This window comes from Oculina patagonica, chromosome 4, assembly GCF_052425735.1.
Source record: "Oculina patagonica isolate OP01 chromosome 4, crgOcupat, whole genome shotgun sequence".
Classification (NCBI taxonomy): Eukaryota; Metazoa; Cnidaria; class Anthozoa; order Scleractinia; family Oculinidae; genus Oculina; species Oculina patagonica.
Window position 1 is genome coordinate 46,661,247 of NC_135761.1, and position 12,074 is coordinate 46,673,320.

The window sequence follows — 12,074 nt, forward strand, 5'->3', positions numbered from 1 at the left end:
TCATAAAGAGTAATTACAAAATGATTTCAAAGTGCGGATCCATTAAATAGAATAATACTCATTAAATGAATTGTAGTTTTTTCCTGTCTTTAGTGTGTATGCAACTCTGGTTTTGAGCTCAGAAACCAGAGTAGCCCCTGTTTTGTCCATAATAGATTTTGAACATGGGTGGGCATGGGAGCTCCCACCAGTTTCATACATAATATTTTCATACATACATACATACATACATACATACATACATACATACATACATACATACATACATACATACATACATACATACATACATACATACATACATACATACATACATACATACATACATACATACATACATACATACATACATACATACATACATACATACATACATACATACATACATACAAATTTTCACTCGAATTTTAGAGTAGATGTTTCGACTTTCGACTCATTCTTCATTAAAACCATGTAAAATTAGTCAGCAAACATAACGTCATCGATATCTTCACGATTTTCTTACTGAAAGAAATCCTTGTTATCAGGAGCCATAATCCCCGATTATGGCTCCTGTTGTTATTCAAAAAAAAATTTGCCTGAAGATATTATTTAATTTAGATACTTCTGTTACAGTGAAATAATTGCATGAACTGCTAATTTTCCTTTGAACCTTATCTTCAAAGGGAAATTAGCATATATTTGGAGAAATTTTCTTGATAAAAAGCAGGCAGCGTTTTGGATTTTAGGGGGCAACTTTTGAGCAACGTTTTTCATCAAAAGCAACTTTTTTGGATTTTGGAGCAACTTTAATTTCGAGCACTTTGTAAATAATACAAATTTTAGAAAATTCGAGCAACTTTTTGAATAATATCGAGCAATCACGAAAATCACGTATTTTGCCAGTGTGACAGTCTCAAAAATATTTATGAACAAAAAAACTTATAGAAAATTTATCTGATCAACACGCACAGCCCCTTCCCGCCAAACTCACCGGAAATAGAACCCAGTCTTTTGAACATATTGATCACGTGCGCGCCCCTGGACCCCCCCACATATCGTTGCTTGGAACAAATGCGAGTCGCGGTCGCATGTCCGTCGTGAAATTTTAGCTAAAATCACTCCAAAACAGGAAATTTGCCCGGCCCGAGGCCGAAACGACCATTTCCAGACACAGTACATTCTCCTACCAGTCGACATGAGGGAGCAATTCGGGTCCATGTACCGATAAAAGCCCGTGGATTTGGTCATATGCAAACAAGCACAGGTAGGCCATTCGATCGAACACGAAGATAGAGTTCGTAATTTTACGCTTATTTTGCCGGCTGTACCTCTTGGATAGGGGGCTGTTTACCCCCCCGATGCCGAAAAATTTTTTTTAGACGTTTCGGAGTATCGAGAATTGGAGAGAAGCCCCACGAATATCGTTCCGGAAGCTCTAATTGTCTTCCAGTAATTCTATATTTGCCTGTTTTGTGAGAAAATTGTAATTTCTTAAATTATATTTTGCAAGTTTCGTTACGAATTTCACCTATTTTAAACTGCAGGGTCACTGGAGTTTATGCTAAGGCGGCAGCAGCAGTTTGTTTGGCCGTTCTCCGTTTGAAATGATGGATGATGGCAGTGCTAAATGCCTTCTGGATGTGATCAAGTAAGTTAAAATAGTCACTGTCAGCACTATTAGCTTTGACATGGCATGTTTTCAGCTCATCAGGAAGACCTAAAGAGGAAGTGATGTATTTTAGATAAATTGAAGGTAATCAATTGCCTTATGGTAAATTTGTTTTTTTCTACAGTGACCCAAACGCCCTGCAGGAATTTCTCAGGAGCAACAGTCAGGTGGGTATATATTACCTCTTAGAAACATGTGCTTTTTGACAGAACTCTTAAGATTTTTGGGTAAATGAGCACTTATTGACTTAGTAACTGAATACATATGCTTGTTGTTTCCCCCTTTTTGTGCTACCCTCCTTCCAAACGTCTAGAAACAAAATTTCAATTACAAACACATGATTTCATGGTATACAAATATGTACAATTGATCTGGAACATTAAAGGCTGGTTCTCATATAATCACCCAATCGTTTCTATCGCCTCTGTCACTTCAAAAAGTTTTCTTGCAATAGGGGCGATTATATGAGAACATTATCAGACGATCGCTAATGTCTGCGGCGATTGGGGCGATCACGATTGCTTGGATCACCCATGTTCTATCCTTCCAGCTTCTCTTTCCCTTCAATGTAAAACTGAAATAACTGAAAAGATAGGAGGCCATGAGTTTTGCTCTTTCACTGAAGACTGCAATTGTGTTGGATCTAGTGCTAAAATGATTGTTTTTCGTAGGTCTCTTCTCATACCAGGCGATCAGGACAATCATATGAGAATCTCGATCGCTTCCAATAGCTTTGATCGCCTATGATCCTCTCAGTATTTGCAAACGATCAATGTGATAAAAACAATCCAGGCGATCATATGAGAACCAGGCTTAGAAGAAAAAGTAACACAGTTTTGTTTTTCACACCATGAGGTTGTAAATTCGATAACCTATGACTTTGGGATACTAGGAACACTAAAGATTTTTCTGTAAGGATAATAATTTCAATTTGTTGGCCAATGGAACTACATGGTACTATTCTTCCACCACTACATAAACCTACATGTAGTACAACTAATCCATATTACCAGAAAATTGTTTGAAGGTAAATTGTGTCAAAGTCTAAGGAAATGCTCTTGCAAGATCTCAAAATGCCAGAGTTAGGGCCTGTTTACATGGAAGGCGGGTGCCCCGGCTAACCGAGTTACCCGGCTAACCGAGCTACCCTGGGCGAGCCAACTTTTCATACGTTTCTTAAGAAAACGTACTGAAGCCTTTACATGCTAGAAGGGTAACCCTCCTTGCCGGGCACTCGGTCTACTTGCCCGGGGCACCCTTCTAGGCGGGACAGCTTTTTGCCATGTAAACGGTTATGACCGAGCTATCCCGGCTTGACGGGATAGGTTTTCGCGCGTGTTTTTGAACTAAATTTGAAGTAAATGGCATAAAATGTATATATTCTGGACCCAAACAGTGCTATTTGATCAAAATTAGTTTTATCGGTCGGCTGGAAAATATTTCTTTGAGCAACAGCTAGTTAATTCGAAATTTTCGTTGGAATGATTATCCTAATTCATGACACAACAAATTTAATTTCAATTTGACAGCCAAATACTGTTGAATTTCGATTGAATTTCGCCAAAAATGAACGCAGTAAATTTCTGAGAACTTGCACATCAAATTAAAATAGGTTTGAAGAGGAAACGGCCTTGATTATTCAGTAAAAAGTCATATTTTTCTTCAATCGTTTGGAGCTACAATGTTTTCTCACACCGTGTCACGCTTCAATGACGCTGTCTCATCTCGGGTAGAAGGGTTGTAAATTCTACATGTAAAGGCGGGCTAGGTTTTATCCATTCTAGCCGGGTAACTCGGTTAGCCGGGGCACCCTCCCTCCATGTAAACAGGCCCTTAGATTGGTACAGTTTGTTCAATTCTACATAGCAAGTGGGTATAAGTGTAATCGCTTAATGGATTGTACCACAGTATACCATAATTTACCAAAAAACTGTTTTTATAAATGACCCTTTTCCAGACTACAATGGGCGCCAAAAGTCCTTGAGACAGTTGGTTGAAATTGATACTAATTTAACATTCCCATTTTTCCACCTTAAATCCGGTGCAGCTTGTGAACCACTCCCCCTCCCCCCAGGGCTGTGCTCTAAGGGTGCCCGGGTGCCTCAGGCGACTAACTTTTGTCTTTGGGCGACCAGATAATCTTATTTCTTTCATATAAGCTTTATGCTGGGCACCCTGGATCTCATAGTTTGGAACCTTTGGGCTCCTTGTAATTTTTCTTAGAGCATAGCCTTGCCCCCATTTCAATGTTGTACAAAACCGAGGCAAGTCTTGCAGATGACAAATCCAACATTGTTTCGGGGGGAGGGGGTAACATCTAAGGGGTGAGGGGTAAAATTTGTCCGAGGTACTCAAAAAGTGGCGAGTGTCAACACTTTTGGGGCCCATTGTATGTGCAGTAAAGAACCTTGACTAAGTGAAGCACACTTTTATCCTCGGGGAGGTGAAGTACATGACATTATCATCTACATAGATATGAGTATTTTCGATGGTGTTCCATTTTTGACCTTCCATGTCTGTAACGGGGTTCAAATTTTGCCTCTTTAGTCTGAGATGGGGTCTTTACATGAAATCAGAGTTTTTACTGTCTAAAAGATGTTTGTCCCTCTTTTTCTGCCTACCTACATGTAAATCAGTTTGTTTTAAAACAAGCAAAAATTAATATCCAAATATTTTGTAGTAACATGTAAGGTTTGCTTAATTTTGTTTTAATGTAACAGTGTAAAACCAACATCTCCCTTCCTAATTGTGGTAAAAATTGTATCCACTGAAAATCATACCAAAGCGCTATCAGAAGTGTTGTTGAGTGCAATGATCTAGTGCTGATGACTCAAGAAAGTGGCTGGTATAAGCCTAAACTATGTTCAGTCTGGTGGCACATAGCTGTATTGCTTATACAGTAAATATAAGAGTATTCCTATGATTCATGGGAAAATGTAATAGCCGAATATCTTTAATTAAAATGGCCAAACAATTGACACGAGACACAAGAATAAAAAATCTTATCAATCATCGTCTAAGAAAAATATAAAATTCTCTCAAGCAAGCATGTTGAACTGTCCTTTGGGTATTCTTTCTTAGGTGATGGTTGACGATGATCGATGAGATATTTCTTTTTTGTGTGCCATTAATGTTTGAAGTTTTTAAGAAGTAAAACTTTGGATAAAATACATTTTTTATTTTTATTTTGTTAATAGGATAGTAGTCTTCTGTCAAAGAATTCTCCTCAAGATGCCATTTCCAGATCATCTTATGTGAACCTGAATCATTTAGCAACATCAACATTAAACACAAGTGCAACTAGAACTACTGGTGTGACTAGAGCATTGCCGACAAATACAAGAGTTGCCTCTTTAGGATCTGGAACCTCATCAACTAACATCAATCTGTCTGTTGCTCCTCAAAGCACATTTGTAAATGCAGTTGTTAACAATAACAGTGTTGCAAGAACTAGTGGAAGCATAAATGCACCCTTCAATGTCGGTGTTGTTCCTTCATCAGTTCCAGTATCTACTGGAGTAAGTTTTCTTAAGACTCCTGGTTTAGAAACTGCTGGCAATGCAGTTAACAAAGTTGGAAGTGCTGGATTAGGCACTTCTGCCTCACCAGGGATAGTTACAGTACCTAAACCTGTTGTGACTTCTGCATCAACGTTTCAAGGAAAAAAGCCTATACCAATCCAGCCTAAAACACCCAATGTTTCTTCTGCTGTGAGTAGCTCAACGGTTGGATCTCCAGGAAATCGTGGCATGCAGGTAATAAACTCGGGATTGCCTCTTGTCTCGCATGTCACACATAAACAGACTACTGCTGGACAGCAAAGTGTTTCACCTGGACATCGTGTTGCATTAAATGGAGTTGACTCTAAAGCAAATGTGAGAACTAATGTTGCTAGTGGAAATGTTCATACTAATAAATCATCACCAGGTATTTTGCAGCCTGTTCTTTCGACAACTCCAGTTAAACGAATTGCACCTAAGCAGCCAAATATACTACCTCAGACTGGCATGTCATCGCCTCCTCAAATGGTTGGTACGCAGCACAAGATACTTCTCCAGCAAGTGTCAAATCAAATCACGCCTCAGGTGCAAACCGTCGTAAACCAAGTGTCCCCAGGAAATGTCCAACAACAGAACCACACGCAACTTATCCAAGCACAACAGCTTTTAAATTTGATAAGAAATCAAAATCCAGCTAGTCAGACAACTCAGCAAACGCCACCCCAGCTTGTTCAATCTCAGCCCTTACCTGCAAATCAAATTAAGCAAATTCAGCAATTAGTTCAGCAGAAACTTTCCAACCAGCAGCAGCAGCAGCAGCCACAGGTCGTTCAAACCGTACAACAGAAGGTGCTGAGTCCAGCACAACTTCAAGCTGCTCTGAAACAAAAGCCGCAGCTTACGACACAAACTGTTCAACCAGCTCAACAGCAGAACATTGTGGTCCAAGAAGAGGTTATTAAACAGCTCCTTCAACAGATGGCACAACAAAAATCTGCACAGAATGTTGTCCAACCACAACCTCAACAGTTATTTCAGCAAATACAACAGCAGTCCCAACCTGTTCAGAAGCAGATCATAGTACAGAATATTCAACCACAATCACTTGGACGAGGACAGCAAAATACGCAGACTTTACAAGTTAACGTAAGTGCTCCTTCCAAGCTTTCTAATGTTAACCAAAGGACAGTTACTGCCTCTCCTGTTAGTATTCAGTTACAGCAAGTCTTGAATAATCAACAGAAACAGGTGCAGCACATTACTGGTCAACAACAAGTGAACCTGATGCTGCAACAACAAATAACAAAGGACCAAGGGGCTAGGCTACTTCAAGGAGTAACTTTTGTACAAAGTCAACCCAACAAAACCTCCACTGCGCAGGTGTTAAATCAAGGAGGTATTGTTCAGCAAGTTAACTCAGTAATACAGCAGGGAAAGTCAACAACGACACCCATTATGCAAATTGTGACCACAACTCAACAAAACACTCTTCCTCAAACACAACAAGCACAGAATACAGGAGTTCAAAAAGTGTTTATCATAAAACAACCGGAACTTTTACAAAAGCTGGGATTGCAGGGAGCCAAAACACAACAAACTATTCAAATTACACCACAACAACTTCAGGCATTAAAACAATTTCAGTTACAACAACAAGCGACGAAACAGAAACTTACTTCTAGCAGTCTTCAAACAGGAAGTAATGTGCAAGCTAAAAGTTTGACACCAGATCAGTTGAAACAATTACAGTTGCAACAGCAACTGCAAGGCTCGGGAGTAAAACAGGTTATTGTGCAAAGTAGAACACAACCTGTTCTTCAACAACAAAGACAAGTGAATGTTAAGACACCAGGAAAAATGCAGCACATTCCTAGAATACTTCAAACGTCAGGCCGACAACCAGTGTCCCAGGTGAGTGGTTAAGAAAATTCCAATAACATGTTATAGTAAATGAAAAAGGTGAACTATCTTATTCAGTCAGTCTGTTCACAAGTCTGTCATTCTGTCTGTCTGGTCTGTCTGTCACTTCATCCATCTATCTGTTATTTCTCAGAGTGTCAAGGTTTCTGTGCCGATAAAGCAGGAGACAAGTAAAGGAGTGAAGCGTCCACACTCTTCAGATGCTGCAGACGTACCAAAAGCTGCTACTAGGTTAGTTGAGTTGTTCCATTAAAATAACAATGTGAATAGCCCCCCAAAAATGATCACAAATTCTACAGAATATTAAGTGCTCCTGAGATGCACTGTACCTTCATTACAATGCGTTTCACAAAACCTTTGACAAACAGTTTCTGAACTAGAATTTCCTAGAGTTTGCTATGAACTTGGGAATTTCAATCAAATTTGTGAACTTCAAAACAAAGTTGTGAATTTCACATACAGTGAAGCTTGCAGGTTAAGAAGTTCACGCCAGTTTGTTTAATTTGATGAAATGAATCCATTCACAGTACAGTAAAGGTATCCAGGGCTTTTAATAGGACCTGGCACCGGAAAGGGCTCTGTGGGTGTCCTGTCGTGAACTACCTGCTAAAATGCATGCAGCTCCCTACAAAGGGGAGTTGTCATCTAATTACACTGTAAAATGTTATTGAAAGCCCTGGTTATCATCTTGATAAAAGTCATTGTTATCTTGATAATGTTTCTTTTTAACCCTTTCAGTGCTGAATTTCTCCAAAAACTGGTTTTTTTTTTCTACCGTTAAACTGAATTTTTGATGGTACGATCCTGAATTTCCCTTAACTTTGCTTAAAAAGCACTTTTCCACAATGCAGCAAGATTTTGAGGAAGATTCCATTAAAAAATGTACAAAAATGTACTTTGGTGCATGCGCATAAGCCAAAATTTGGACTTGTTTTTTTTTTTTTTTTTTTTTTGCGAAATTGTTTCCATTTTTTTTCTTGCTCCTTTTCCTTTCGTTTCTCTTGGCTTTGTTATTTCCACTACTTTCTACTGTATCCATCCTTCCTTTAGACCAAAAAAGTTTTGATAAAAACATTGGTAAACCCTGTCAAGAGGACCTCGATCTTTTACAGGTGTTTTGGCCTTTTTAAGCACCGATTTTGCACCAAAAAGTGATTGACTTTTTCTCGATTAGCTCTGTTAGGATGCGACCGATACGCAAAATGAATAGTTCTTTGAAAAGGTCAAACCTAGCTCTATCAGATGCTTATCACCAAAATCTGCTGACTTTTAAATTAATGACGTCACAAGTGGTTCATTGACTGCTCCTCAAAATGTCGACAAAAGTCGACTTTAGCACTGAAAGAGTTAATAATTAAGACGGTTTCCGCTGAAAATTCGAGCAACGAGTGCGAAAATTAAGTACCAAAAATCTACTCATAGCACGGCAACATTTTATATACTATTTAAAAGATCTTATTGAAATTCATTTGTCTTAGTGACCCCATAGATAAGTTCTAACGCATTCTTGAGAAAATTAAAGTTAAACCTCGTAAAAATGTTTATAACGCGCGCCATTTTGTTTTGAACTGGCGCGAAACGTTCATTTACACTGAAATATTGACAATTTCAAATCCATTTTTCTCTCGGGGGGTCAGCTTGAGTGCTAAATTTTTGGCAGGTTTTTGTTAGCTGTACTTAAACTGTCACCATGCTAAGAGGTCTTTTTGGTAACTTTATTTTTGCCTGTATTGCTCGAGTGCTGGGCGAAAACCATCTTATTTTTTTCTTTTGTCTCAGGACGTAGTCACTTACATGTACTTGTAGGTTTTTCTTTATTCCTCAGGACTAATTTCTTGTATTATGCCCATGCAGGTTAAAACAAGGCCTTTCACAAGACCAACAGGCTGTGCTTCGTCCTGATGTAAAAACGGCTTTCACTTCTCGCGAGGATGTCATCAAGAGACTTACACCTTACCATGTGTGTTACGACCCTAGTCCAACTCCTGATGATGTTCAAAAAGGTTAGCATTGACAATTGGTGTGTTTCATTGACAATTTCATTGCCAATTGGTTTGTTTCATGGAGGAAAAACTGCAATTTCATGCCAGTCTATGAGGCTATAAATAAGTGTTAAGCAATTTTTCTACCGTCAAGATTCCATCAAGTTTCACTGTTCCACTGCTAATTATATGTTTTTCATTTCTGACAACTTTATACTATACATGAGAGTATTGTTGGCTGCTTTGTGTTAAAAACAGCGGACGACATTTAACAGGCCAGCGCAATACAATTAGTGATATGCTCAGAAGAAATTGTTGAATTATTTTTAAAGTTATTTCTTGTCTTTTCCAATATTGAAGATGGCAATTCCTTGCTAATCTGCATAATTATTGTCCAAGTAAATGTTTCATGGTCTCTGTCATCTCTTGCACACTTGTCCATTTATTGGTGACGCTGGGATGCTAGAGAACATTTTCTTGTCTAGAGTAAGCTAAGAACTTTAATTTCTTTATCCCTCTAAACATTTGAAATCAGAAATGCTGTGACTCGGCATCAGTCAAATTTTGAGCCCTTTATTTATATAAGAGGTAACTATGTACATGTAGTTGTGCTAATTTACTGTTGTTCACACCTAGCTGACAATCTCTATGGTGCTGTGTCAACCCAGCTTGTAAAACGCAGCCAAAAAATGATGGAAAAGTACCGGCAACTTTTGTTTGACGAGAGTATGGTAAGTGGCCCTCTTATATACTTTAAATTTCCTATTTTGTCCATTTCTATTTGAAGCATTAAGCCCTTGTTGTAATAACAGTAAGCTGTAGCCAAAGGTTGACTAGATTCTAGTTAAAGTGATTTACATGGTCTGGAATAATATTGCAGGCACTGTTTTCAGGAACTGTTTAGCAAACTGCAAAGTAACATTCATTTTCCAGCTGTAGATTTCTGTTTTCCATCTGTTATTGTATCAAGTGCTGCATTCCTTCCATTCAGAGGTCTGAGACGAAGTATGCCTTACGCAACAAAGAATTTGTTATCCCTAGATTTAATACAGTCACATATGGCAAACATACGATCAGATACGTTGGGCCTAAGATATGGAACATAATACCAAAGGACATTAGGAGTTTACCAACACTGTCATCTTTTAAGAAAAACATTCGTAAGCTAGATTTAGATATTTTAATGAATGATAATTGCTGCGCTAATTGTATTCTATGTAGTTCTTAATGTAAGTTCTTAGCTTGTATTTTAACTGTACATATTGAAAATATTTTATCTTGTATTTTAACTTGTATATATTGTAAATATTTTAACCAATTTTAACCGATTTTAGCATTTATTAGGATATTTCGATTTTGTTATTTTTCTTTTACTTTAAAGTGTCCCCATTTAGTGGTTTTATTACTGCTATTTTAGTTTTTTGACACTCAAATAAAGGTTTTATTATTATTATTATTATTCCTACTAAGCACTGATTGCAGGGTTTGCACAGTCTTGATAAGTCCTTGAATTCCATTTTTCCTTGGTCGAAAGAGAATTGCTTTACATAGACTTTGGTCTTTTCCTGTGTAAAGCGCTCTTAATTGTCCTGCGCATGCAGCATGCATTTTATGCATTTAAAAACCTGTTAGCTTGGACTGGGAATGTCCATTAATGTACCATCTGTAAAATTACATTCTGGTAGGTGGTCCTTGAAAATTCAGTTTGGTCCTTGAAAAGTCCTTGAAAAGTCCTCGAAAAATGGTTGCAGTTTTTTGTATGAACCCTGTGATTGTAACCAGTCAGTATTAATTTTACTGTTTACATGCTTTTTTCACTACTTGTGTTGTAGCGGGAGCATCCATCTGCAGAAATGGTTATGCTCTATAGAGTGTTCTTAACAAATGAACGTGCTGCACTGGCAGAAGAAAGGAAACTAGCTAAAGGTATGTGATGCATTTACATCTGTATAAAGTAACTTCTTATAATAACTATACATCTGTCATAACTAGCAACAGGTTTCAAGTATTAAGGAAATGATGACCAAAGGGTAAATTCCCATAACTGCTGGTTTGAGAAATGTATGGAGACCAGTTGGGAGAATTTGTTTGTTACTTACTGGCTTTTGGCTGTCAAGTTGAAGCCCAGGTGTAAATGTTTTTCATGCTACATAAGATGTTGCCGTAAACCTTGTAAAATTATAGTATGTTCTATGGTAACAACCATAAAATATACTAAAGAGGAATACAATCAAGCCTTTGTCAACAGGTGCTTCTTGTAAGCAGAGGCAAAAAAAAGCCAAACCCAAAAAAAGAAAAGGTGTCCCCTTCTAAGCAGGTACTCTGGTTTTCACATCCTCAGGTTGTCTGTGTATGGGAGGTACAACTGTTCCAAGGAATTTTATTACCGTGTTGTTTACCTACAAATTGTTTACCTTAATTAAATGCACTAGTTTTAAGTTTAGTGCCATTTTATTTTCAGAAAACCCTATGGAGCTTTTAAATGTTATTAAAAGGGAAAACAAACTTGAGGAGACCTCCAGCAGTGTGGAATCAATGGACACTTCTATAAAGGATTTACCTTCTAGAAAGGACATATCTCCTTAAGTGACATCAACTACTGAAAATGACTTTGTCAGCAGTATGAAAAATACTGTGTCAGAAGCTTCTTCCAAAATTTCTTCTCTATTAAACATTAATAATTCACCACCGTCAAGAAACTCTTTGTCGCCCAAGACTGAAATTTCTTCCTCGACGCCATCTCTTCCAACAAGAACACATTCGTTAGCTACTGCTAGTTCCGTAAACAACCATGTGTCTAGTTTTTCTTCACAAGGACTTCATAACAAGCAGAATTCTCAACTCATGGAAACTGAGGAAAATCACGTGTTGTCTTCAGATTTGCCTGATGTGCAAATGGAGGCTGAGTCTGAAAAAGAAGATGTAACTGCTACTTTAGCTTTACTCAATTCAATGGCATCTGAACTGGATGAAGTTTTGGATGTCGAGGGGACATTGTAAGAGTGGATAAATTATTTGGAT

The 12,074-nt window shown here is 37.9% G+C and overlaps 1 protein-coding gene across 1 annotated transcript; it reads left to right on the forward strand.

Moving 5' to 3' along the window:
- The first annotated feature begins 1,054 nt into the window (after positions 1-1,054).
- LOC144650351 (uncharacterized) lies at positions 1,055-11,786 on the forward strand. Its single transcript, XM_078510005.1, has 9 exons — positions 1,055-1,246; positions 1,527-1,630; positions 1,776-1,818; positions 4,849-7,062; positions 7,205-7,302; positions 8,926-9,074; positions 9,690-9,784; positions 10,886-10,979; positions 11,515-11,786. Exons 2-9 carry the CDS (start codon positions 1,587-1,589, stop codon positions 11,637-11,639), a joined length of 2,862 nt encoding a protein of 953 aa, XP_078366131.1. The 5' UTR covers positions 1,055-1,246; positions 1,527-1,586; the 3' UTR covers positions 11,640-11,786.
- Positions 11,787-12,074: the final 288 nt, after the last annotated feature.

What these genes read in the sequence shown, in the direction of transcription:
- LOC144650351 (XM_078510005.1), top strand. Translation starts at nt 1,587, where the DNA reads ATGATGGATGATGGCAGTGCTAAATGCCTTCTGGATGTGATCAA. An exon ending in TCCTGATGATGTTCAAAAAG is followed by an intron (nt 9,075 to 9,689) that starts GTTAGCATTGAC and finishes GTTCACACCTAG; the next exon opens with CTGACAATCTCTATGGTGCT. An exon ending in AGAAAGGAAACTAGCTAAAG is followed by an intron (nt 10,980 to 11,514) that starts GTATGTGATGCA and finishes TTTTATTTTCAG; the next exon opens with AAAACCCTATGGAGCTTTTA.